Source organism: Amphiprion ocellaris, chromosome 5 (genome assembly GCF_022539595.1).
Source record: "Amphiprion ocellaris isolate individual 3 ecotype Okinawa chromosome 5, ASM2253959v1, whole genome shotgun sequence".
NCBI classification, from domain to species: Eukaryota; Metazoa; Chordata; class Actinopteri; family Pomacentridae; genus Amphiprion; species Amphiprion ocellaris.
In genome coordinates, this window is record NC_072770.1 from 22,306,164 (window position 1) to 22,333,908 (window position 27,745).

General features: G+C 40.2%; 2 protein-coding genes across 2 annotated transcripts; both read right to left on the bottom strand.

The window, feature by feature from the left end:
• Nucleotides 1–3: 3 nt before the first annotated feature.
• LOC111563308 (twist-related protein 2-like) lies at nucleotides 4–6,687 on the bottom strand. The gene is made up of 2 exons (XM_023262342.3): nucleotides 5,526–6,687; nucleotides 4–996 (listed from the first exon to the last, which is right to left on the bottom strand). Exon 1 carries the CDS (start codon nucleotides 6,414–6,416, stop codon nucleotides 5,844–5,846), a length of 573 nt encoding a protein of 190 aa, XP_023118110.1. The 5' UTR covers nucleotides 6,417–6,687; the 3' UTR covers nucleotides 4–996; nucleotides 5,526–5,843.
• Nucleotides 6,688–18,303: 11,616 nt separating this feature from the next.
• On the bottom strand, nucleotides 18,304–26,562 carry LOC111563310 (heme transporter hrg1-A-like). Its single transcript, XM_023262344.3, has 3 exons — nucleotides 26,162–26,562; nucleotides 21,362–21,529; nucleotides 18,304–19,550 (listed from the first exon to the last, which is right to left on the bottom strand). The coding sequence occupies exons 1-3, from the start codon at nucleotides 26,289–26,291 to the stop codon at nucleotides 19,414–19,416; spliced, it is 435 nt and encodes a 144-aa protein (XP_023118112.1). The 5' UTR covers nucleotides 26,292–26,562; the 3' UTR covers nucleotides 18,304–19,413.
• Between the last annotated feature and the right edge of the window lie 1,183 nt (nucleotides 26,563–27,745).

Genomic DNA, 27,745 nt, shown 5'->3' on the forward strand with positions numbered 1-27,745 from the left:
ATGCAACATGGAGAAAAACTTTATTGTCCACAGGAGATGACACAAGAACAATGATCGAAAGCAAAACAGCACAAAAGAAACACGGTGAAACAGCAAGTATTTACATGGTTACAATGAACACATCTACAAACTGCTGTTTTATTTTAAATTTTTTTTTTGCATTATTCAGTGAAAATAAGTATGCAAAGGCATTTGAAAGCTGCAGAAATGGACACCTACGTAAATCCAGGTTTCTTGCGATATAAAATACAACTTTCTGCAGCGCTCACTACAGGCAGAAAAGCTGACGTGTAAATAAACAGAAGTGGCTGAAGTGTGATCAGTGGTTTCAAGGCTTTTTTTCACTAAAGCTGAGAGTAATGCATAAGCAGAGTTTAAGTAATACAGTGTGCATATACCAAAATTCACAAACAGATACACTTTAAATCCCCCAAAATACACAGAAAGCCATCCAGTTACTACAGCACAACAAAAAGGAGAGGATCCGCGTCAGATTCCTCGAGCTCTTCCTCTTCCCACAAGACGGGGCCTTGAGAGCCAGAGCGATTAGCTTATTAGCATTTTAGCTGTAAACATTCATTGGCTGTGACCGCCCTCTAACCATCACTGTGCCATTATCATTAGTCATCTTAATGTCTGTCTGGCAGTCACTCAACCGACGTGTAGAGTCGGCTGGATCTTGGTTACCACGGTGTTACCGAAGGCACTCGTACCAGCAGCCATTTTGTTTCATTGTCACCGCAGGCCAGCTGTTTGTTTTTTTCTTCTTTTTATTTCTTGTTTTTCGTCATTCAAAATGTTCACCAGAATGTCACTGTCTCCTCACCGGCGCTTCAGAAATGCTCAGCGAAGACTGAAAGATAGATCTTGGAGCCAGGAGTTGAGCACATGTCCAGAGAAAGATTAAAGATTTTTTTTTTTTTTAAAAGTGGAGATATGTGGTGAGGCAGGAACAAATTTCTTCGAGTGTAGAGAATTTTCCATTTGTCGGTTTGTCTGCAGAGACAAGAAACACAAAGATCAGTCAACGTTATGCATCTGACACTTAAAAGATATTTTACAGTGTGTCAGTCTGAGGCCTCCAACCTGAAAACTGGACGTACCGCTCAGACTGGTGCTGAGGTTGTAAAATGTGTGTACAAACAAACATTTCTGTTTAGTGGAAAGTGGAAAAATTCCAACAGCTCCTTAAGGTCGACTTCTCTTGTTTTAACAAGCAAACATTTCATCTGCAGCGTTCTCAGTTCTCCCTAATTACAGTGTGTCTTTCCACACTCCCAGAAAGACAAGCAGAGAGACGAGAAGTCCAGCAAGCAGAAGCTGCTCGTATGTTTTCGAAATGCCACAAAAGCGTAAATGTGTAAACTGAAAAATCAGAGCTTTTTGTTTTGCTTTTTAGTTTTTTTTAATTTCATGTAGCAAAATATGAAGCGCTCTCTCTTCTGTTGACAAGACAAGGAAGCACCAGGCCATGCATTGATCTGGCCTGGTCACTATTTGGCGCTGCCATACTTTTAATTTTTTGAAATTCATAGTTGCTTTTTTTTTTCCTGTTTTCAGTGTATTTACATTCAATAATTACCTCTCTGCAAAGCAGTTTTTATCTACCAGTCCTGCACTGGATTCAGATTGGCTACCCAAGAAATATTTATTCATGGAAACACACTTCTAAAGGTTTTTGGGTTTTTTTATTCTACACTTTAAAATGATGGAAACTTTATCTTAAACTCTTTCTGCATCTGAAAAACGTGTGTTTGACAGTTTGACAGGTCCTGATACATTTTGTGACTTTTTGTTGCCTACGTGTCAAAGAAGTTGGAGCTGTATCCCTGCTGCTGTCTGGGCAACATGCATATGAATATATGCACAAAGCAACATGTGCATGCAGCAGTCTAATGCACACACACACACACACACACACACACACACACACACACACACACACACACACACACCCACACACACTCAAAAACCCTCCCACCTGCGCTCAACTCTAAGTTCGGATCTCTAAAAATAAAGATGACTATCAGAAGCCACAACTTCTGGATGAGGCTTTTAAAAAACGCAGATGAGCCGCAGAGGACTTTACATCTGGTCCCAGATCAGCCAGGAGTGAAAGCCAGAGATTTAATATGCACAGAAGAGCATCCAACAGCTGGTCAGTCCAAACTGTAAAACACACACACACACACACACACACAGATGGACGCAGCAGAGCCAGAGGTTCCGGCAGAGGAAAGAGCAGTGACAGGCATTGTGATTATAGTATAAACAGAGGAGAGAGGATTGTTTTCTCCAAGTCAAACAGAACAATCCTTTCATTCTCAAAGTCTCACGCGGAGGCAAACACCCACACAACTTAAAACTGTGCTCATCAGGATGCACAAAACCGTCCCCGGTGCGTTCATGTTCATGTGTGTAAATGCTGTGAATGTCCAAAAAAAAAATGAAGCGGCTCCTTTATACCGATAATGCAAGGTTTTAGGACCACTTGTGCTTTTTGTGTAATCAAGTGGACTCGTAGTAGAAGCTATTAGCTGTTTATTTTCTTTGACAAAATGTCAGGAACATCATGCAATTCGCTGCAATCCAATACAACAATCGCGCAGTTAATCTTTGTGACTCACTCTGAAGAAAATCTGAACAATAAAAGCTCTGATTTAACGTCAAGTGTGTCAGTTATTTTGTCCACTCCACCCATCTTCCACAGAGGAGACAAAGAAAGGGAGTATTTTTTAGATTTCTCAAAAAACTTTTTAAAGGGCCTCTAGCATTTGGATGAGCGCTCTAATCCTTTTAGTCCTTCAGAGGCGTATTCATGTGCGTGAATGACACAGTATTATAGGTGTTATTTAAAGCGAGCACACATGACCTCATCATCACACGCACACACTCCGCCTTTGAAGCCCTCTGACCTTTCGTAACCTCGTCTCTTTCCCTTAAAATTACGTGTTTAGGTCCTTGAGTCTCTCGCTCCGTCTGCAGAGCTGATGATAACACGCAGAGCAGGCAGAGTGGTAGGTAATAACCACGGCGATGCGTTCAAGGACAGTTGGCTCCACGTGCAAAGGGCCTTGGCTTCGACTGGAGCCCTCGACGTCTGCAGCGGAGGCCACTGGAGGTTTAGCAGTAATTCAGAGTGGAACACCTGCAGTGTGCACATGGGCTGCATGTGTGTCTGGACAGTGTAATGTATATATATTGTATGTACTCTGTGTATTAGTACTTCTAGTATCAGTTGCGATTCCTGTATGGCGAATAATTTAACGCAGCACATGTTTGCAATCATTTAGATGAGCGTATGAGCCTGCTTGCAATGTGTTTACCTTGACCTGAGCCGATGGAAAAATGAAGCAAAGACTCATCTCGCCATACATCCGCCCGCTGTTCTTTTTTAAAAAATGTGCTATCGTTCAAACGCTTCTATGTTGTCATCTTATTTTGCAGGCTGCTCGTTTTAAACTATGTACCTCTAAGTCTTACAAAACTAAAACCAGGAGATGAAAGAGATAGAAATCGCTGGAACAACATGTGCAAAGTGTATTCTCCATTTACTTATATGTTCTCACACACACACACACGCACACACGCACACTGCTGCACAGCTAATTAAAGCTGGCTACAAATACACACCAGTACACATGTACATGCGCTGACATACACAGGCCTGACCCTCACCCTGGTACACACACCTTCCTAATACTTCACAACTGTTTCCAATCTAAAGGTTCCTGCTTGTCTGGGCCCCGGCGAGGCCTGATTGCACGATACAAGATCCTGAAGGAAAAGAGGGCTGAAGGCTGCAGGGGAGAGGGAGAGGGAGAGAGGGAGTGATGTGCTTCCACTTTTTTCTCCTTTCACTCTCCCTTTCTTTCTTTCTTCCTTTCTTTCTTTCTTTCCCTCCTTTCATGCTGTACCTGTGCAGGAATCTGGTGTCTGTTAAAATGGTTGAAAAAAACCCCACACACACCGAGGAGATTGCGGAGGGAAACATTTGTCTTAAATTCATCAGAGGTCTGTCAAACAGTGGAGCTGCAGAGTTTAGATTACGATGCTGATAATATGCTGTTAGTTCATAAAGTGAAACGACCAAGATGCTCTGAGAGGCCCTTTAAAAAAAAAAAAAAAAATTATCTGTGATTGTGTTTCATACAAGTTACTGATTGATGTTCATCATATTCATTTTGAAGAAACTGTTTTATAGAAGTTGTGTTTGGGATACAAACAGGTTTGTATACATGCAGACGAAGAGATTTCCTCATTATTGAACGTGTTGAAACACATGAAGACATTTCTTTTATTTCTTTTTAAAAAATTTTAAAATTACTTTTAAAACGTGTTATTTGTCTTGAAGCTGATTTTGCATTTTATGTTGCAACCTCACAAATTATGTATGCATGTGTATGTTTAGGTCTTTTTCACATGATCTATTTGTGTACAAACACATATATTTTCAATTATTTATAATTTATTAAGCAATGTCTCCTAATATTTGTTTATTTTTTTTCTCTATATTTTTCTTTTTGTAAGAAAAATGGCAGAACCATCAAAACAGAACCAACACTTTCATTCTGCTAAATTCAAAATCAGCTTTGGCTACTTTGTGTTATATGTGCAACAAACATTTATTAGCTAAATCAGTGCTATGCAAAAACAACAAAAATGGCAATAACTGAAGACACATTAGACTTTTTAAAAATATCAAAGTTTAGTTGTTATGGTGCTCGGTGAAGTATTTTATTTGATGAACTGCTGCAGTACTATTGCATTGAAATTGGAATGAGACGTTTATATTATCTTAAATTATCTTATATATTATCTTTGTAAAATTTATATCTTTTTCTTATTTGGTAATTGGGAATACATTTTTGTGTATGTGCATTGAAATTATAATTTTCAAAAACTAAAAAGGAATTGATGTTTTGTCCATAATTTATGCACATCAATCAAAAAAATTCCTCCATAGTTGATAATTAATTATCTGCTGCATGTGAACATTCAGCAGTCTCCACATGAGTTACTGTGTTGTGGCTACACATATTTCAATTGTTTACATTTCTACTGAAACATTACAATTCATTTTTAAAATCAGTTTAAGAACCATTAATGTCTCCATGCTGAAATTTACTTCAGAGAGGAACTGTGCCTTATATTATTTACTAGCAAATTCAAAGTAAAGTCTTTCCATTATCTTTGGATATTGTATATACAGAATAAGATCATATCCATTGTCAAAATTCAGAACATGTTGCTGTATTTATTTTATCTTGCAGATGCTTTTCAATTTCTCCCCCTTTGTTTACGTAGTGTTTGTTTGCAGTATTTGTTTGTCGAGCTGAAACCCTACAAACAACACATTGAAACACTCTTCAGAGACTGTTTTCAGAGTGGAGGGAAATTCACATAAAACATGTAGAATTATGTGCAAACAAGTGTGTATAGATGTGCACGTATGATTTCCTACATGTATTAGTACACTAAAGTCTGTGTAAATGTGTGTGTGTGTGTGTACATTTTGTTCATACCTGAGGGGCTGCAGTGGAGCGACTTGCTGCACTGGACGAAACTGTGGGACAGACAAGGGAGAGAAGTGGAAACAGTGGAGGGGAACAGGAAGAAAGGAAGGTTTTAGTGGCATATTTTCACCTAATTCTGATGTAGAGATGGAGGGAACTGTTAGTGGAGCACAGAGGTCAAAGAGGATCAGAAATGTTTTAGATGAAAAGGTAAAGATTAGACCATGAGGGCAGAATTCAGAGGTTCAGGGGTCAGGAAATGGGTGCGAACAGACAGAGGTGGGGGAGGTGGACACGAGAGGGTATATAGAGAAGTTCAGTGGGGTCCTAGTGGCTGGTGGACATGGCCCAGGCCCCCTCCATCCTCCACACGGAGAAGGCATAGCTAAGTCTTTCGTGGGCCAGGTAGTTGCAGCTGGCCAACTTGGCGTCCATCTCGTCACTCTGCAGCACCTGGTAGAGGAAGTCGATGTAGCGCGAGGCCAGCTTCAGGATCTGGATCTTGCTCAGCTTGTCTGAAGGTAGCGTGGGGATGATCTTGCGTAGGGAGGCGAAAGCGTCGTTCAGGGACTGAGTGCGTTGACGTTCCCGCACGTTGGCAATGACGCGCTGAGAGTGGAGTTCTTCGAAGGGAGGCTCCGGCCTCGGACCCAGAGACGTGGGGGCCAACGACACGACAGTCGAGGGGCTTTTCTTCACCCTCTTTGGCCCAGATGGCAGCAGGCTGCTGGGGCTGCCGGTGCTGCTCTCCTCTGCCTGGCCGAGGCTGTCCTTCTTAGGATAAGGAGACCGTTTTCGGTTTGCTGACTGGAGGCTCTTTTTCGATCCTCTCTCCAGCTCCTCTTCACTGGCCCCCAGCCCTCCTTCAGGGGAGTTGGTGCAGGACACCTCTTCTCTCATCGTACCGTCCACTGATGACCTTCCAACCTCCGCTGCAAACACAGGATGCTGAAAGCCTCTTTTTCACCGTCTAACTCTGCCGACGTCTTCAGTTTGACGAGCTCGTGCCACAAAAGTCTTCTCTTCCGTCAAAGAAAGTTACGGCTGCTGAAGCTCCATCTGATTGGACGCCCGGCTGTCCTGTTTCCTGGTTCACCTTGTTAAATTTCTCACTTTCACATCCCCCTCTCAACCTGCCAGACAGAACAACAACAAACCATCTGACAGGCAGGTCCACCTCCGCCTCTTTTATACCCAAGCGCTAACCCGGGGCCTGCGGGCAGCTCTCATTGGCTCAGCGGACTTCCAGAGGGTGTGGTCGGGCCGGAGACAGGCAGGAAAGCAGGAAGTTTGCATTAGCTGGGCGGGCGATAGAGAAAGGGGGTAAGTGGCGTTCTCAGCCAATAAGGAGTGCTGTGTCTAATGTTGCAGAGATGTCTGAGGCTTTATGGGTTCCAGATTTGGGCTGGACTGTCAGTCCGCCTGCATCCTCATGTCTGCACAAGCTCTGTATTTCTGACAGTCACCACGTGAACACTTTAATGTTCAACACTCCTACTGTATGATAATAATTATAAACACACATTCTTATACGCTTGTCAACATCAAACCTACAACATAACTCACACAAGTCGATGCCATGTTTGCATTTGTTGAGTGAGTTCACACTAAACATTTGCCCGTCAGGATCTTTATCACACCAGAGATCGGACACTATAACAACAAACCTGTTAAATCGCTGGTCATAAGGTGGACAGAGTTGATGAAAATACTGTGCATTAAAACAAGAACTGAAGAGGATTTATAGGTTAAATTATGCATTTTATGATGCTGAATTTATGTTTAAAATGTATAAACGTTGCCAAGACAGACTGCAAAGTCTTGAAAATAAAAAAATAAGAATAAAAAAAAGAAGAAGACAGTTTCATAAATCAGTTTCACGGGAACTTGAGGGAGATTGACTGAAAATGGCAGGTTGTGCAAGCATATGTCCTAGAAAGAGTTTCGCAAGATGAGCTTTTCCCTGAAATCCCGCTGTATCTGTAAACACTGATGTGCACAGAACAACTAAAACCTCACCAGACATCCCTCTCCGTTCAGTATCCAACACCTGGTCATTGCTTGGTTCACAGAAAATTCCTTTTTTACATAAAACACCTCTAATATCGCCCCTGACGTCAGCTGTCCCGCTCCTGTCTGGTGGGTTTGGAAGAGCCGGCAGGACCCTGAATAACCCCTGACCTCGGTGGCCCAGAGACCTCAGTCTGTAGAGGTGAGAGAGCACCTAATTGTGCCATCCATGGCCTGGAGGCAGAGCCGACACATGTTCCACCTCCACACCGCGAACCCATCTGGGTCTGCAGCCACTTAAACACATTTTCCTCACGCTGGCAGTCGTGACACAGCAGGTAGGCCCCGTTTAAAAAAAATGACAGCAGGTTGTGTTGGTTAAATCTGCTAAATCTCAACCTGCAATTTCGACAAATTACTAAATCTTGCGTAAATCTTCCTTCGAATCCCAGTCGGTTTCCCAACAACCAGATCGTTTCGTACCTTCATGCATCATGACTCGCGTGACTCAGCTGTTGATCACTGCTGAGAAATGTTGCGGGGAGTTTTCCGCTGCTCTAAGCTGCAGAAACGTTGTACTTTTCGATGACAGCATACTTAATAGCAGCCTTTACGTTTCAACACCTCCGTCTTCATTAAGATTCGTGACATCTTTTCAAGTGATTTAAATTCAGTCCCCATCCAGAGACATGAAAAAGACTGGTGTTATTTACAAACAAAAGTTTCATGGATTGTAACTAAACCTCATATCAGGTTCTGCACGCCGCCTGACAGTTTCTAGCCAACAATTTGGGACGTGATTGCCGCCGCTTTTGAAGGATTGTATGTGCGGAGAGCGGTTCAGAAGATTTTTGATGAGCCCCGTGATTGCACTGGTTTACATTTCATTCACTGAGCAACGCTGAACGGAAAGTAGCTCAATCCCAGTTGGGTTCAATCAACTTGGAAGAAGAAAAAAAGAGAGAGTCATCTGGCCATCAAAGCAAGGCCGAGGACAGAGACAGTAAATTATAGGAGGTTAAATTTACATAACAGGCCAAGTCAACTCCAGGATTAACTGGTATTAGAATTGGAGCTTATTGTGAGCTCTGATGGAGACGTGGAGGAGGAAGGACAGGAAAGTCGTCGTTGCTGAGGCTAATCTCGGGAGCTGCTGCTTACCTTTAGCGAAAGCGTGGCTCCGTGCCACCATCATGGAAAAAATGAGCTAACGCAGCGGGTAGGCCAGCAGGAATGTCGTGGCTCACAGAAGAATAGAAAGGAAGAGAGAAAAAAAAGAGGGAGAGAAGAATAAGAAAGGGGGAAAAGAAAAGAAGAAGAAAGGAGAGGGAGAAGGGGGAAAAAAGTGAGGCTGTCCAAACAGAACCAGATGCAGGAGTGTGGAGGCTCGTTTGATCTCGATCCTCATAGGCTGATTGATGTTGCACATTTCATTTCCTTGTCAGAGTCTTGACATAATGTTTCACTAAACACTTAGGCCCTGCTCTCATCTTTGTTCTATTTCCACAGGGGTCATAATTAACCCTTTCTGGAGCTGAAGATGGATCATGCACGTATCAGTATATATCAATATATATGCTCACGTGCACACAGGGGGGCTTGGATATCAAAAAAAAAAGGGCCGATGTATCGTCTGTTTCTGTCTCTGCGCCATATGGTTTGGTCCTGACTGAAATATTGCGCCGAGGAGTAGACACGCTGAAACTTTGAAGTTGGGGAGGGGAAAAAATTGTTTCTTTAAGTTTGTAATGCAGTCAATTCAATTATCTTCACGCACACGAAAGGTCGAAGCTGTGCGGTGACGTTGTCGGCTGGTAGGAGCGCCGCGGCGTGACCAATCCTAAGTGATGTGTTTGGAAATCCATACTGGCCCAACAAAAGGAACCAATCACTAAATTCCTCCTCACCTTCACCCTGGGAGTTTCTTCACCCTCCTGGCTGCTGTTATTGATGCTTTGCACACAGCACATTATGCCTCCCCTCCCTCTTCTCCCTCCACCCGGCTCCATACCCATCCTTCCAGGGCTCCATCCCTCCCGAGGAGCTTATAGTGACACAAAGGCAGACATCTGGGACCCATTTCCCCCCTGGAGAAGCCCTTCCTGTGGGGTATCCACTTAGAGGGGTTCGAGAGGAGGGGAGGAGGGGAGCCGAGGGGTGAAGGTGCGTGGTAGGTGGGGGATGGGAGTGGGTGGGGTGAAGGGGTGAGGTTTCTGAGCAGTGAGCAGGAGAGGTGTGGATGATAGCTGAGTGAGGGTGGAGGTAGAAGTTGGACCAGAGAGGCTAGTTACCTTTTTGCACCTTTTCCATGCAGCACTCATGTTTATACGTTAAATGTGAAGCCACAGGCAGCAGCTGGTGAGTTTAGCTTCACGTAAAGACTGAGAAACAGGCAGTCTGGCTCTGTTCAAATGCGTAAAACTCTAAAATGCAACACCAAACTCATTATATCTCAGTTGTTTAACCGGCCGTTCATCATTTTAGTCACTTTTACTGTTTTACTGCACACCAGGCTGTTTGTTTCTCACAGTTTCCAGTCTCTGTGGTAATCTAAGTTTAATATTCACTGCACAGTTGGCTTGTAAATTAAATTTGCTCTCTTTCGAACAAATTCTCATTAGACAGTCACTGATGTTACTTTTATTGGGAGAAAAGTGCTGCATCAAGAGCCTTCCAAGACTATTCCAATTTTTTTGGCTACACAAGGAACTTCTCCAACCTGATGGCGACTGAAAGCTCGGACTTATTTAACATCTAAGTTTACTGAACATTTCTTCAGCTCCGGATTGATTGGCCTCATGTCTACCTGATTGAGGCAGTATCAACCCATTAAAGGCCCGTTATCAGCACATATAATTAAAATAACTATGGACCTACAGTGACATTCGAGTAAGCTTGGTGGGCACATTATCATTCATTCAATGATCCATTCATGGCTATCACTGATAAACAGAAAGTAGCTCCGATAACGTCATGATCACTAGAGATTTTACCTTCATTAAGCACCAAGAGGACGGTGGTAAACATAATGAGAGTTTGTATTTTAACACAAAAAATATATACTTTGCTAAAGTTAAGCCTATAGTTTTGGTGCCTAATCTTAATCAAAAACAAGAAGTCAAAATGTTACTCAAAAAATGTAATTATAATACTGACTCAAGATGGGACTCACGTTCCAGCCTCATGAGTGAAGCTGCTTTATCTCAGCTGCACCACCATTAGATGAGCCGACTAGAAAGTGAGGAGGTCTGTACGTGTCCATATGTAGGGGAGAAAATAGTGTCATAACATCCAAACAGGCTGTCACGCTAAAATAAAAAAGACATTGCTGTGAATGGATTTGTTACGAGATAATCAAGAGATCGTCTAAAATATGCAAAATCTTGTTTGTATATTACAGCTCATAGACCAGTGTGGCATATTGAAAAACAATACTCTAGCTTATCTGTGTTGGGATGTATGTTCTGCCAACTTTTATGTTCATCACTTGTAGCTTTGACTGTGAACATACTAGAATTGGTGTATTGCAGCATGTTTGTTCTAATAATCATTTTATAACGGCAGGCGCAACAGCCTCAGTCTGACAATAGCAGCAGCTCTGCACAAACAAAGCAGGATGTGAAGCTTTCCGTCTTACTGAGATGAAAAATTACATCACAGTGAGAACTGTTGAATTAAAAAATGAGCTTAAAATGCTGTAATATGCAGCAGATTTTGATTTACAATTGATTAAGGCTAATAAAGTTAGCAGTTCACAGAGGATTTTGACTGATTTTTATTGGAATAATGTGCTTTTTCTCCCCTCTGCAACCAATCAGTTGTTTAAAAAGTCGGTACAATATCAATCAACCAATAGTTTCTTTTCTTGACTACAACCCTGCAGTCACAAGCATTGTCCCTCTTCTGATCAAACTCTCACCAAAAAACTAATCAACATGTTTCCACTAATGTCAGACTTTTCCTTTAAAGCCTAAAATTTTCAGATTTTTGCATCAGCTTCTTAAAAAAACATTCATTGTTGCTTAATCAGTGATGAATATTTATGCTTTAAAGTGGAGAAAATAAAGTACATTTGAACATCTACAGTTCCTGGTGAACTTCATCTGCTGATGGAACTCATGTGACATGATTAGAAGCAACTAAATACACTCTTAGGTGAGACTGTTTGCTCAAAGGTTTTCTAGATTCATATGTGTTTTCCAAATATAAAAGTGCATTCTTACATTAAAAGTCACATCCTCTGCCGCTGCGTGTGAGTCTGTATTATTCCTGTTTAGCTCTGACTTATCTGCTCGTATTAGGCCGTAATTTATCATAATATTTAACGCTCAAGCTTCCTTCAAATGTGCCTGCTTTCATGTGTAATTTAGCCAATATCCTGCTCTGGCTCTGATTACAGTGTTTAAGTGCTGGGGTCCATCCGTGGCACATTACAAACAGTCCCAGTGGAGCTCACAGCTGAGCTGGGACGTGGCCTGCTGGGCCGGTGTTTACGCCGAGCAGCAGGTGAAGCTGGAAAAAGACTTGTGTGGCTACATTGTGGGACACTCAGAGAAGAAGCAGTGCATGATGGCTAAAAGGCATGACCAGGGGAAATATCAGGGGTGGGAATATGAGAATTTGCCAGTGATTTATCTTTTATTTTTTCTAGCTGTTTCTCTGATACTGTTTAAGATGGAAAAATTAAATCAGTTTACATGTGGAAATGGGCACCCAGAGGAAAGGAAACTTCTTCTTTTCTTTGTCCAGTCTTTTTTCTTGTTGACAGAACTGAACTCGATTTAACATCAATAGGAGCTTTTTAACCATTTTCTCAAATTCCTCTTCCTCTCGTCTCAGCCTGATTGCAAATTAACATCTTAAAATGCTCTTTTTCTTCTCTCACTGCACAGAAATCCTCAACTCCTGAGCAAACAGTAAGATGCAAAAGAAAACTTGATTGGTTTATGAAATGAGGCCTCACAACATCAAACATTTGTCTCAGTGATCGTGTTTAAATCTTAACTCTGAGTATTTCATCTCACTTCTAAGATCGACATATGAACATCAGTTTATCATTGATTTGCTAATAAATGAGGGAATCTCTGTCTGTCTGTATGTGTGTGTCTGTTCTTCGCACATCTCAACCGTATGTCTGATCTGCTTTAAATTTGGTGGGTGCAGCTGGGGACACAAGAAAGGCCAGTTTTGAATTTGAAGTCATTTCTCGGCTCTTTTTTCAGAGTTTAACCACTGGCTGTGACATCTGCCTTCGCTGATGCTGGCACGCATGTAGGATCAGACGTTGCACCAGTTTTGCTCATCTTCTGCGTACACTGGTGGTTTCTGTGTAGCTGTAGAGTGGTGATGTTCTTAATGTGAGGTATAAATGTAGAAGAAACACTGCTGGTGTGTTCAGCACATATATTTTTTTATTTTTCTTTTCAGTGCACATCTGCATGGATGGAGGTTTTATTCATGTTTCTTTTACATTTAGAATAAAGATGTGGGTTGTTATCGCTTCGCAGGGCAGCAGTGGTTGACGAAAATGTTCTGGGTTTGTCTTTATATGTGGATTTGCATGCTGTGTCTGCATCTGCATGCATTGTAGGTTAATTAGTGATTCAAATGTTGCTGTATGGTTGCTTGTCTCACTACCTGTGATGAACTAGGGAGATTTTTCTCCTTTTCCATTTATTGCTCCATAAAGATCTCTTACTTTTCCTGTTGTTTCTGGAACTGGTAAGGATTATTTGTCTCAGACCGTTTCATTCTTTTTGTTCTTTATTTCTGCTCCATATCCTCCGTATAAGAAAGTGATTTATGTCTGATGAGACAATTAAGAGATATTTAGCAATTGTTTTGCATGCTACAACTTATAAATTCTCAGTAGAGAGTTTTTCTGTTAGAAAATTGTGGCCAAGTTTCTTTATAAAGTTTGTTGGTGTTTTACATAAATAGAAAGACATTCATTAAACATGCCGTCATTAGGAGGTGGCTGATGTTTGAAATGTTGCTACGGTGTTACATCATATCTTGTCCATATGTGCGAGCAGCATGTCTTATGATCCCCCTGTGATAATGTGATACAGGTACAGCACATAACATTTGGGTCTTAGCTTCACTAGACATAAAGATCTGATTTTAGCACTTCTAACAAAATTGCTATATCATGCATGAAACAAAAAAACAGGTAGTTTGTAACACTGAGTGGCAGCGTGGCAGAAAGACGCTGACGTGATCAAGCTCTATATTTAACAAATAATCACACGAGAGTCATTTTCACTGCTGAGTCAGCCACTCACATTCAACATGTTCACTGTCTCCATAAACACTAATGGGCTCAGGATGAGTCAGCAGATCAGATCTGACCATGTGGCCACTTGGGCTGGAAAATCCAGTTCCAGAGGGAACTTCAGAAATGAGCTTATCAAGCAGCAAGTGTTGCTTACAGGAGAGTTGCTTTTATTACAGAGCGTCTACACCTGAATGCTGACAACAGACAGACGATGACGTCGTCTTTTCACCACATGTTAAATGTATATTCAGTTCAAAGCCAATTTCAGTGAGAAGTTTTCAGATCTTTTACTTGAGTCAGAATAGAGATATTCCAACATGTAAACACTGTATGCGTAAGTTTTGCACATGAAATTTCATTGAAGTTAAAGTTTATGAATATTTTCAGCAAAAATCAGTTAAAGTATCAGTAGAGAAATACTCATGATGCAGGAAAAATGGTTCTAGTCAAACAAAACAGAGAGATAATGATGATGATGTCCTTTAACCACATGTGAAATGTATATTCAACCCAAAGCCAAGTCAAACACCACTGTGAAGTCTCCAGACCTTTTATTTAAGTCAGAGTACAAATATTGCAACATATAAACATTATATATAAGTTTTGCACATAAAATATCATTTCAAGTGAAAGTTTATAATGTTTTTCAGCAAAGAACCAGTTATCGTATCAGTAGAAAAATACTCATGATGTTGGAAAAATGGTCTCACCACAGGTGAAATTATGCTCAAAACAAAGCTAATTCAAACGCCACCATGTTTCAGTAAATGTTAATGGGATACTTTGTCGAAATTTTCCTGTTTTGAAACATATATCAGCTACAGTGAGCTTTCTCCTCAGCAGTCTCTTCTCTACTCCGGCATGGTTGAACATCTTGATATTAAAAAGGCAATGAAACACTTTTTGGGGCCTTCCATGCCAAACCTTGTTAGAACACTAAAAACAAACCCTTTCTGCAAGTCAGTCTGAGCTTAATTTCTTCAGATAAGGCGCCTGTCCGGTAAGTCAAACACAGTTGTCTCCTCACACTTCAGCTGTTGGTTCCTGGAAGCAGCGTCAACCTGGGATCTCCAGGATTAGACAGTATCACGCATCCAGTCCTGTCAGACGCTCAGTGCAGCGCTGTCGGCGAGGCACACAGGAATGTTGCGTTTCTCCAACAGAGCTATTGCATTAGAAACATCAACAGAGCCAGCTTCAAAGGGGGCTGCCTTCACATTGAATCAGTCCTGACTTCCATTAGATTAGATGGCCTTACCAACATTACATTGCGTTAACGTTTCTTTATGGTTTCTCAAATCCCTCGCTCTGGTTCTGGTTCCCCCCGTGAAGCCACTTCAAACAGCCTCTGCCATGGCATCTCCCTTTGTGCTCTAAAACAGCAAATATGTGTCTCTCTAAAATGTTTCAGATGCGAGCTCGCAGTCGTCCCAGAGGCAGAGAGAGCATCGCAACGGACACACAAGAGTCAGGGGAGGATAATAAAGAAAAAAAACGATAGCTGAGTGTCAAGGTAGGACATCTACTGTGCTGTGAACAAGCAGGAGTTTGACTGACTGACTGACAGGTGAAGATGACAAAGATGGACAGATGCAGAGGGAAAAGGGGAAGGAACACAGAGAGAAAAGCAAATAGTGTGGGAGAAATGGTGCAGCAGTAAATCAGTGTGGTAATAGGCAGAGATGGGAGGGGAGGGGGCCTGCAAAGGTCTGGAAACATATGTTTCAGTTTGTAAATAAAACAGTAAATTGCTATGGATATTGCTTAAATATCTGTGGGCTTTGTACCACGCTTTGCGGAAGTTCCTCGGAAATCATTCTGGGACTGCCTTCTTAAAATGCCAAAGCGACTTCTTAATGTCAAAGAGGCCATCTGGTTCTCGACCAATTCAAGATGTTTGCTTTTCATTTAGCTTTTTTCCCTCCTGATGCTTCTTTTTTTAGATCAAATGCTTCACTTTTGTATTATTAATACCACTGGTCATCTTTTTCACTGCAAAAGACAGCAAACCTGTGAATCACTTTAATCAGTCATCAGTAACAAAGTACTTCTACTCAAGTACAGACATGAGTATTTTACTTTTATGCTTTTTCATGCATCTACTACACTTTTAGACTGATATGGCTGCATTTTAGGCTCTACGCTCATCTGAGATTTTACATACAACACAGATGATCAGTCTAGAAAATAAGATACATTGCTTTGAAATCAATTACTCAACATTATATAAGATAGCTAAAATTATTGGATATACAGCTTTTACAGTAATACGTCATTAATAATAATCCAGAAATATAATTTATTACCCTGGAAGTGATAGTTCTGTCTCTTGTGAACATCTCTGCTCTAAATAGATTTCAAGTGGTGGATGAAGTTTTTAGATATTTTACTGAAGTCAAAGCAGAAATATTGCAACATATAAACGCAATGACTAAGTTTTCTGCAGAAATTTTCATTTAAGCAAAAGTTTATAGCAAATTTCAGCAAAAAGCAGTTAAGGTATCAAAAAAATACTCATGATGCAGGAAAAAAATGGCCTCAGTAACGCAGTATGTTATTGGATCAATATTACTGATGCATTGTCATAGAATTTTACTATTTGTAGTTGGTCAAGGATGATTTTTGAACCATTTTATACACTTTTGTGCAGTTTAATTTATAACAATGTGTCACATTTTGCAAAGTTATCCTATAATTTGTGTTTAAAATAGTAATCTGGAAAGTTAGTATTGAGTAAAGCTGTCAAATAACTGCACTGTAGTAATATGTAGCATATTTTCCATGTCCAAAGTCTGAGTATTAACTAGAATCCAACAGAAATAAGCAAATAAAATAGAAATAATAAAGTAAAATATTGCTTTTTTCCACTACTGTGTATTTTGCTGCTTTACTGCAGCATTATTATAACTGTGAGTTCCAGACTTTAACTTGTTTTTTATGAACTAATCTTTAAGTGCATATCAACATAATGACTCATTCTAATGCGACATGTTGTTCACATAAACAGGTCTGAGAGCAGACAGGTGGATGCTCATAAAAATACAGTATGAGTGTTCGTTTGTGCTCTCTATTAGTAATTTCAGAGGTTTAAATTCTGGGACTGTCTGTTAAATAAGAGTGTGTGAAGTGCAAAGTCTCCTGTCGATTGTTTGCCATAGATCTAGATTCATCTGGTGTTGCTCTGTTTTGTCTAATTGTGCAGGATGTTTTGGATATTGGGGTTATTTGAATGTCTAAACTATTGTTTCCAGTCTCACCACACTCTGCCAGACTGCCAGTCAAGACAACTTCCTTCCTTGATTTGGGTAGAAAGGAGTCCAATAATTGAATAAAATGAGACCCCTCCCTCTCTTTACATACTACACACACACACACACACACACACACACACACACACACCAACCACGTTTTACAGGCTGGTATATAAACTTAATAGGACGCATTTGGTTCCAAAGCCCCCAGCTTGCTCAATGGAAAGTGAGCCGGATTGTTTTTCAGTTTCTTAATTTCGAAGTTTATAACAGCCAGATAAAAAAACGTTACCATGGCGACCTAACCACAACATCGCAATTACCTTGATGCTGCGAGACTGTGGGGGCTTGCAAACAAACCAATATAATGCAATTAAGATATAAGTGCCGCAAAAATAAGGTCCTTAAAAGACAGAGGAAGGATGCAGGTAAGCAAAAAAGAAAGTGAAGTAATAGTGGGAGCTTTTTTTTTTTTAAAGGATCAAAGTTACTGATAAGTCTAGTAAACAATGAAACACTGAACCAGATTCACTTTCCCCAGCGCTCAGCAGAGCAGAGGTTTCTCCTCAACAGCTGCAGGAAGGGGTTCAGAGATGCATTTCTACACCAAATATTGTTCTGTAAACAGATCACCTAATGAGTTATAGTACAGCAAATACCAACAGCGCTGCAATAATTCAGTCACATATTTTTCACATCAACTTCAAAGTCCCTCTATCAGGCCTTAACAAAATCATACACCAAAAACACTCTGCACCCACCCCCACCTTTCCTTTGAGGGCCAAAATAAAAATGTGGATGGATGGAATAATTGCCTGACTTCAAAGTGCAGGTTATTGGCCTGCATTTACTGTGGCAATCGCAATGCTGTGGGGTGTTTTTTCTTCATAAATGTGGCTCGGTGTGGTGGGAAAAGTGGCTCATTCCTCTGGTAGTGCAAATCCCACTCTAATGCCCAACACTGACCCAGCTGACCTGAGGCTTAGCAGGAAGAAGAATGTGCAGCACCTCCAGTCTGCTTCCATCACAGTTTCTCACATTGAAGTCATGAGCCTTATGAAGAAAATAATTAATCATTTCTTTTTTAGCTGCTGCAATTCTTTTACACAGAGCAGCAGGAATTAGATGTTTCAGAGGAACAGAAACTGCGAAACATGCCGACAAATTCCTTATTAAAAAAGAGGAAGAGCCACTTGTTGCCCACTGGCATTTTAAGTTCCGGGTTTTGTCGCAAAAAGACTCACCAATGTCCAGTAATCTCAAAAACATATTTTATTATAATCACTCTCAGACACTCTTTTACAAACACACGCTCCTACATTCAGCCAAGTGATACGTGAGTACACGATGCCATAATAAATCATTTCTAAGACAGCAGTGTAGAGAAATAAACACATGAAGGAGGTACAGCAAAAGAATCTCATTAAGCAACAATATAAATGTCAATGAATGGGTTTGATGAGGACAATATAACATAAAATAACATTAAGCATGCATATTAGTGGTATCACTGCCGAATTAAAGCCGGTTTTCCTTTTTTTTCTAATATCATACTGATAAAAAATATTACAAAAATCATTCTATATATTACAAATGCCCTTTCGTAGCTCAGAAATAGCGGGCATGTGGTGCTTGTTCGGAATTGCACAAGAAAGCCTTCGTGTGGAGGATTTTGAGTGACCTGTTCCCTGTAAGGCGCTGACACACTGTTGAAGCAGTGATTGGATGTTCGTCGACTTTAAGGCGTCAAGTTCATCGTCGCATTGGCGATTTGCGTTACACAAATTTCCTCTTTAGATCACTGTATGTGAAACTTGTGAGGAGAGCTTGTAATGACAGAATTAAACACTGCTGCAATTCACAAAGTTGCGAGCAAATGTATAAACTGTAGATATAATTGGAGGAGTGACGCCCTCTAGTGGCTGCAGCAACAAACTGCAACCGTTACTTAGTGTGAGTTGAAATGCAATAATTCCCTTCACCCCATGAGGCATGGTTAGAAATGACCGTGTTTAGGATTTATCTTGTGTGCAGATGCATGTCTAATGCAGGGGAAGTGAAAAGGTAAGAAAATAAAGTCAATCAAGGATCATATAAAACAGAGATGGATTTATCTGAAAAGTCTACAAACGAATCCTGCTCATAATAAAAACTAAAAAAAACAGAGGAGGTGCAGGGGAGACACAGGCCATGGAGGAGAAAGAGTAACCAGGATCAGGGCGCTCGTCCACAAAGCATGTTTACCGTCCGGTGATTCCTCCTGTGGCACTTTCACACTGTGACACGCTCAGACTGGGAAACCAGCGCTGTGAATGAACTCCAGAGTCTGAGCAGCCGCTGCTGGATGTTCGAGCTGCACTCAGAAGTCACTGAGGATACTGATGTCGGCGAACTCTTTGCGGTAGCGGTGAGCGGTCAGGGCGAGCACGAAGGACCACTTGAGGCTCATGAAGCTCCACACACAGGACAAATAGAGGCTCCGGGGGTCAGTCAGGGCTGCAGCAGAGACACAGATTCATACACACATGTGACCATGAAGCATCTCATTCTGAAGCCATCGGTATTAACCCTAGACGCCCCAATTCGCAACATACCACTTTCATTCAGACTGCAGCCGAGACAGCGTATCCATTCCCCCAAATGCCGGTTTGTGCATATTCAATACGTACCTTGGAAGCTTTTGCAAGCACTGGTTTCTCATAGGACGGGTCAGAGTGGGACCTAATTATTATATATGTTATTATCATTATATATCTGTTCTATGTGTAATAGATAAATTAACAATCTCCACTTTTTTAGCATCAGCTGGAAAGCACAAATGTTTTTTATTTAATTGGAAATAAATTCAGGCGTCATGCAGCTAATATGCTACTTGAACAGACTCTGCTGTTCTACGAGGGCTTTTCCACATGACGGAGTCTGGCTGCAGAAAGCTGCTGTCATTCAGCCACAAGAGAACCAGTGAAGGATGGTGGATGATAAGGTCAAAACTGTATTTATTAAACTTCTGCTCAGAATTACATTTGCACCAAAAAATATCTTCTAAATAATAAACGGCGTATTTTTTTCAAAAGCTTTGCCCCACTGTCTATTTTCTCAGTACTACAGTCTACACATGGAAGCTGATGTGCTCTGCTACTAGCCTACATTATACTACTATAAAATAATATTATGGTCATGAGGCTGTTACCATGGTGATCCTCTTTATTGTTGTTATGCCTGTGGCTAGATAGGTGTCTGTGCATACAAACTTTGTTTACATGAACCACAGTGGGGGGGTCATGAGTCTGGCGCTGCTATTTTGGTGGTTGAAGGCCGAACATTTTGGTCTTATCAGTCAACAACTGGAAAAGTTATGGACTGAAAGTGAAGGATACAACATTTTTAACAAGCAGAGTACTCCTGCTTATTGCAAAGTCTGAGAGAAACCCTAAAATTATGTATGTATGCTAGGAGAAGAAAATGTCAGTCAGAGATACGGATTCATCACAGCTCTACGACAGTGAGTAGAAAAATAAACAACAAATGCCACCCTGACTCCCATTTTAACACCTCATAAATATAAAAAATGAAAAGGACAAAGAAGGAAATGTTCAAATCAAAGGTATTTCTATTTTATCTTTCACCTAATGAAGGTGTTGGCTGTGGATCAGTCAAGTTCTTCCACAACACACTGAGGAAATCATTCCTTTGTAGATGTGGTTTTGTGCACTGGGGCACAGTCACATGACGACCTTCCTCAAATTACTGCCATGAAGTCTGAAGCACAGCATGTTCTAAAATACCATTCTATGCTGAGGTGGAGCTCAAACCATGAAAAAAAGTGTACAAAAGTACGTGAAGAAGTGTCTTGGCATGACGATCAACATTTATAAATGAAATTATGTATCGGAACTGAGACTGAGATGACAATTTTTCCACTAATTGTATCCTTGATTGTCGACTGTAACACTTCATCATTAGACTGATTTATGCAGGTTCATTTAGTCATTTTTCTGTTTTTCATTTATTGTTTCTTTATTTGATCTGTTTACGGTATTTTAAACTTTGCTGCAACACAAATATAACATTGGATAAAATACTGCAGTGAATGTCAGGAGTGATATCACTACGACTAAAACGTTTAATTACTTAAGTTCACACTTATATTTTGCACGTTGCAGCAGTTATGCATGTGATAAGTGATGAGCACATGTGATCACTAGCAGAGACTTGTCTGATTAACATGCTACAGTGTAAAAACATGTTTGGTGACAAATAGTGACACGTTATGTTGTGACAAAGGAAAGTTACGTGAAACAACTTACACTCCTTGTTGTGGATGGCAACAGACAGAAAGGTGATGAAGGCTACGACGGCCAGCAAAGAAAAGAAAATCCCCATGAAGAAGAAGAACTTGAGGCCCTTCAGCCAGGTCCTCCAGTAGTCCTGCAGGTACATGACGTGAGTGATCAGGGTCCAAAGAGCCAACACACCTGAGGGAGGAGACAAAACATACACAGTGAAATTAGCCTTTAGAACACATCTGCTTCATAAAAAACTTAAAAAAGGAAACTGCCAGTGGTTTTATGTTTGTGACTGTATAACTAAAGGTGGGGATAAAATGATTATTGGCCTGTATCTGTATTTTTATTGACTGATTATACATAAATTAAATGCACTACTTCAGGTCTGATGCAGCTACATCTCTCTGTCTGTTGTCACTCTGTGGTCTCAGAAATGTCTCTCTGGAAAAGACTACAAAAATTGACCAAGAAACACAAGTTGCTGCACAAACCACGAAATTAGCTACTTCCATGGTGGCTAAAGCTATGGTAACGGCTAGCTGCTAACTTAGGAGGCAGCCACAAAATACCAGGAAATAGAGTCTGGAAAACAATGACTTATAATGCTTTAAGATTTGGACCTTAGTGGGCAAAAATGTGATGTAAAAGTGAAATATTAAGAAAATAGAGAAGAACAGCAAATGTAACTGCAGGAGACAAACTGATCGATCTCAGGAGAGAGTCCTAATTTAATTGCTCCTATTTCTGTATTACATATTCGGTTATAGTCACCCTTATTAATGAAGAAGCCTAGCTGGGTCATTCCACAATTGGAGGATATTTGGGCTTCAAAATTTTTGAAAAATAAACCTTCTCTTTTACAGTTTTCTGCTCCATATTCATCAATAATAGGTAATAAACTATCAAAGGCTTGATTGGCTAAGCTTACACATCAATGGTACCATTTTATTCCGTGTTCTATTTGTTGTTTGCTAACCCTACTCTAATCACAGTAACAGGGTTGCTAATCCATGCTAATGTTAGCTTTTCTCAGCAGTAGAAGCTAGATATTTAGCTATCTGTTACTGCTGACCAAGAAGACAAACTGACTGAAGGAAAAATGTAAAAAGAATTAGTCTGATCCTGATAATATGAGGTAGAGTGAGACATTTAATCAAGGTTGACAATGTTATGAAAATATGAAAAATAGAAGACAGGACATAGCTTTGCTCTACCCATTCTTTTGTAAAACTGTTTGATGATGTTAATTCCAGCGTATCATGTGATTCACTGTTTTCTTCTTCTACCAGCTAAAAAGGTTATGCTTAATAGGGTTGTTGTGGGACACACGTGCATAATAATTATTAAAAATATTATGCTGATTAAAAAACATGTTCCAACAATTACAAGAGACATCGATTTAAAAAAAAAAAAAAAAACACCAAAAAAAAGAGATTTAAATTTAAATCTCTTTTTTTTGGTGTTCAGACCTGTAGTAGTGCTTTTAATTTATGAATAATCAGTCAATAAAAATACAGATGCAGGCCAATAATCGTTTTATCATTTTTTAACTGTTTTATTTGAGATTCAATTTGGTCATCAGGGAGGTGAGACAAGAGAAAAATGGCATTTTAGGGGGTACTCCAGACTTATTTGGTATTTTTAAAAATATTTTTAATTATTCTTTTCTAATATTTTTTTTTTAGACTTAGGCCTTGTCCACACGTAGCAGGGTTTTTGTAAAACCGAATATCCTGGAGGAAGGATATTTGGTTTTACAAAAACCCTGCTACGTGTGGACAAGGCCTAAGTCTCAGGACAAGTACATTTACACAACTGCATGTTTTAGCATTTTGTACATGGATTATTTGAAATTTGACGGGTGGGACGTAAAATGTCCTCCAATTCTGGAAAGACCCAGTTTTTAATCACATGTTCCTGCTATCTCATGCTGTTAAAACATTACAATTAATGTATATCGGTTCTGGTCTGTGTTGATTACCAATAATCGGCGGTGGTATCGGCCCCTTAAAACCCATAATGGTCGATCTCTAACTAAAAGCTTGTTTTCGGACACATCAGGCAGCCACTGTTAAAACATTATTACAGCATCTCTGTGTAGATTCTCGGTATTCCAGGTCATACTAGTCCTTACAACTTCAATAGAAAACAAGTGGACTCCTCATTTTTTGTTCTGGAAGATGTTTCACCTCTTGTGTAATACAGAACAAGTATCAGGTACTGACACTACAGTCTTAAGCTCTTTACCCAGAAAGTTTCGCCACTGTTAGTATCCTGGCTCATCCTTGACAAGGCAGTTTCACATCCATTTACACCTCAAAGCATGTGAGACCTGGGTTGTTAATGGGCCACTTGTTATGTGACTAGGGTGGGAACGTACATCTGCAACCCCCCAGCAGTCAGCTAGAACTGAAGAACCTTCTTGGATGAACGTGAAACTTCTTTAAGAACCAAAAATAGAAGTTTGGTTGCGTTTTACTGGAGCTCTTTAGATTACCACAACACACTGTTAAACACCCATTCAGAAACATGAAACTTTCAGTAAAAACACAGAAATGTTCAATTTTAAACATTTAGACACAGCTGTACTTCATATCCAATCCAGTCCAATCTGAATATAGTGTTTATGTTAGAATAACTCAAAAACATTTGGTCAAACTCCGACAGGATAAAATACAGAAAATACAACAACTGCAATGAAAGTAAGCGTCTTCATTCACCATTTAAAATACAAAAAAACGGAGTTAAAATAGAAACAAGTGGAAATGACTTACAGATTTGATCTTTCATATGAGATAGTGCAGAGGTGCAGCTCTTACAAATAGTTCTCTCTTTATGTACAACTGAATAAGCTTTTGTTATTTCCGGAGCACTTTAGGGTTTCATCAAGGATTGCATGAAAATTTAACTTCGTGGGGCTTCGTTAGGAGTCAAATCAATATTCTAAACTCATAAAACGTAAGAGAATCTGTATTTAACTTGGATTAGTTGCATCTGGTTGATGCAGTGTATTTTACAACCCAAGTATTACTTTCTGGCGTCAAACAGCAGCTAATGTACGAGTTTCCTTAAGTACACCAACAAGAAAAAAGTTTTAGTTTTGTATATTACTGAAATCAACTGCAGTCTGAACATTTGGAAAACAAAAAAATGTCAAAAAGTCAAAAAAAAAGTGATATGGTGACAATAATGTAAAAAAAAAAAAATACAACAAGAGTGCAACAGCTAGATAAAGCTTTTACAGCTGACGTTGGTGATTATATCTGACAGTCAGTGAACCGACTTCTCTTTCGGTGATTGTGCATTTTCAGTCATGACGCAGCACGTTGCCAACTGCTGAGTCAATACATCGCATTTTGTTCTGCATTCTAACTTTAACAGGAGGAAGTCATGTGTAGGAGAAAATCAGGAGGATGTTTCTGTGTCGTTGAGAATTATTTTGTCCTTTCCGTAACATTGCCATGATGACGGTGCTTAAATTAACTTCTGCTATCATGACATTGTTGGTTGCAGACTTCTGGGCAAGGAAACTACTTTCTTTATTCATAATTCAGAAATTTGAAGCAGGTTATCAGGAATGCTAATGAATATTAATGGCATGAAAAAGTGAGAGGTGCAGTGTGATCTTTGGTCACATGCTGGTAAAGTTTAACAGCTTTTACAACTGATTAGACAACATCCTGTGAACATTCGAGTGCAGCAGTTATGAATATGGACTCCCTAGCCTCAGCAGTGTTGCAAAGTTCACATCCATGGATGCAACACTTAACACAGTCTCTTATATAACTGTGCACAAACCCAATCACTTTACTGCTTTGTAGAATTAACAGCATCTAAATGTGTCATCAGTGTCTCTGTCAAGTCCGTTTTAATGTTATGTAAAATTAAATATGCAATGAATGACTGTAAAGGAAGAGCTACTGGTTTAAAACAATAGTTAAACCTTTAAATGCTATCACATTTCCCTTCTAGCTTTTTTTGGTGCGTTTTTCCTTCCTTCCAGCGAGACTGAGGTTTGTATTCAGATTTAAAATTAACTGCAACCAACAGCTGCTGTAAAAACCTGGGATAAACAGAGCTTATTAAGTGAAATATCTTCTTTAAAAAAACTGTTGTAAGAAACATAAAGCACAGGGGATTCATAGGAGGAGTAAAACATGGCAGACATTGATACGGTCCTTTAAAATTTTATAATACACAATTTTTAATGAGGGTGAAACTGCCTCTTTATTACACTTTCTGTACTTTACAGCACTTTAAAAAATATCCAATTGGGGTAAATGAGACGCAAAGAAATCATATTGGGATTACTTTAACAGAAATTGTAATATGAGTCCAGATTCAGGCACAAACGGTCAAATTTTACTACTGTTATGCAAGAAAAAAAGTGATTATGTGATTTCTGCTGCAGACTGAAACTAAAACCTGTTCCTTTACAATATGTTGTGACACATTTTACCTTTATAAAACAATTGTAGCTAATGTGATTTTGGCCATATAGTGATTTTGACAGTAATAACTTTTGTTGTTGTTATTATTACAACTCTAAAAGCATTAAGTTTTGAATTTGTATCACTCTAAGCAAAACGGTGAGGTTAGTAGTTAATAATAAAATTCGCCTTCATTATTTATAAAAAATTGCACTGAGTTGATTGACATGTCACCAGATGACTTGCTTGTCCTCCAGAACTAGTGTGACTTCTGTCTCATCAGAGGCACATTTTGCAGTAAGCAGTATAACTATGAGGGTGTTTAACTGGAATGAAAACACACTAATGTCTGTGTGAAAGCGCTGCAGCAGCCTCGGTGGTGTTTATTTACCTGACAGTCCTCCCATGGCTGCGGTCCACGGCTGGCTGTACGCGATGTTCCACACCAGGAATGCGGAGAAGCCCATGAGCATCCCGAAGGAGGCATAGCCGACACTAATGTATGTTTTAGTGATTCCCATTATCAATAAAAAAACAACAACACACAGATAGACGGTGCAGAGACCGGAGTGGAGCCTCGTGTCGGTGAGAGATCAGCGAGCTGCTGGTTTCAAAACAGCCGCAGACAGACGCGTCCTGGTCGGTGTGGACGAACACGAGAGTCCCGCTGGTTAATGACAGCCCGAGACAAACACATGACAAAACATTGAAGTACAATGTTTTTTTTTTTTTTTTTTTCTCCCGTCCGACTACAAAACGCACTGGGTCCACTTTACGTCATCTAATACTAACCAAAGAAATCTTCCTGCTAAGTCCTGCGGTTAGAGGACACAGCGCCCCCTGCAGGACGGACACAGCTCAGACACCACATGGAGCTCAGAAGGTTTGAGACAAGCTAACCGGAGGACATTTTACTTCCCACACATCAAATTTCAAAAAATCCGTGTGCAAAATACTAAATCATGCAGTTGTTGTGTAAATTTACTTGTCCTGCGACCAAATCTAAAAAACTAGGAGAAAAGAATGTTAATAAAAAAAATAATAGAAAAATATTTTTAAAAATAATAAATAAGCCTAAAATGCCACACATCATGAAAGCTCTGTAGCGGCTGATTCTATGCCTACTGAGGCTTGAGGTCAAAGACAAACTCGATTCCCTGCAGTTTGCATACAAAGAACACATTGGAGTGGATGATGCCATCCTCTTCATGCTTCACCGTGCTGTGTCTCATCTGGAGGAACCTGGAGTTTATGTGAGAATCATGTTCTTTGATTTTTCAAACACATTCAACTCCATCCAACCCACCATAGTCAAAGACAAGCTCACAGAGATGGGAGTGGATCCTTCCTGTGTTTCTTGGATCATAGATTACCTGACAGGAAGGCCACAGTTTGTCAGGCTGGGGAACTGTGTTTTCTGGGACATTAATGAGCAGTACTGGGGCTCCACAAGGAACAGTCCTGGCTCCATTCCTGTTCACACTGTATACATCTGACTTCAAATACAGCACTGAGTCCTGTCATATTCAGAAATACTCTGATGACACTGCTATTGTGGCATGTATCAGAAATGGACATGAAGCTGAATGCAGGGATCTGATAAGTGTCTTCAGTGACTGGAGTCACAAAAACTGCTTGCTACTCAACGCCTCAAAGACAGGAAATGATCATCGATTTCCGCAGATCCAAACCCCTTTTCAGCCAGTGAACATTTGTGGCGTGGACATCGAGGTGGTGACATCGTATAAATATTTAGGTGTCCACCTTGATAATAAGTTGGACTGGTCTAAAAACATAGCCTTCATCTACAAAAAGGGCCAGAGCCGACTTTTTTGCCTCAGAAGACTTTGATCATTAGACATTTGCAGTAAGATGCTGCAGATGTTTTATCAGTCTGTGGCAGCAAGTGTCCTGTTTTATGCTGCAGTCTGCTGGGGAGGCAGTATAAAAAAACAAGAATGCAAGGCGTTTGAAC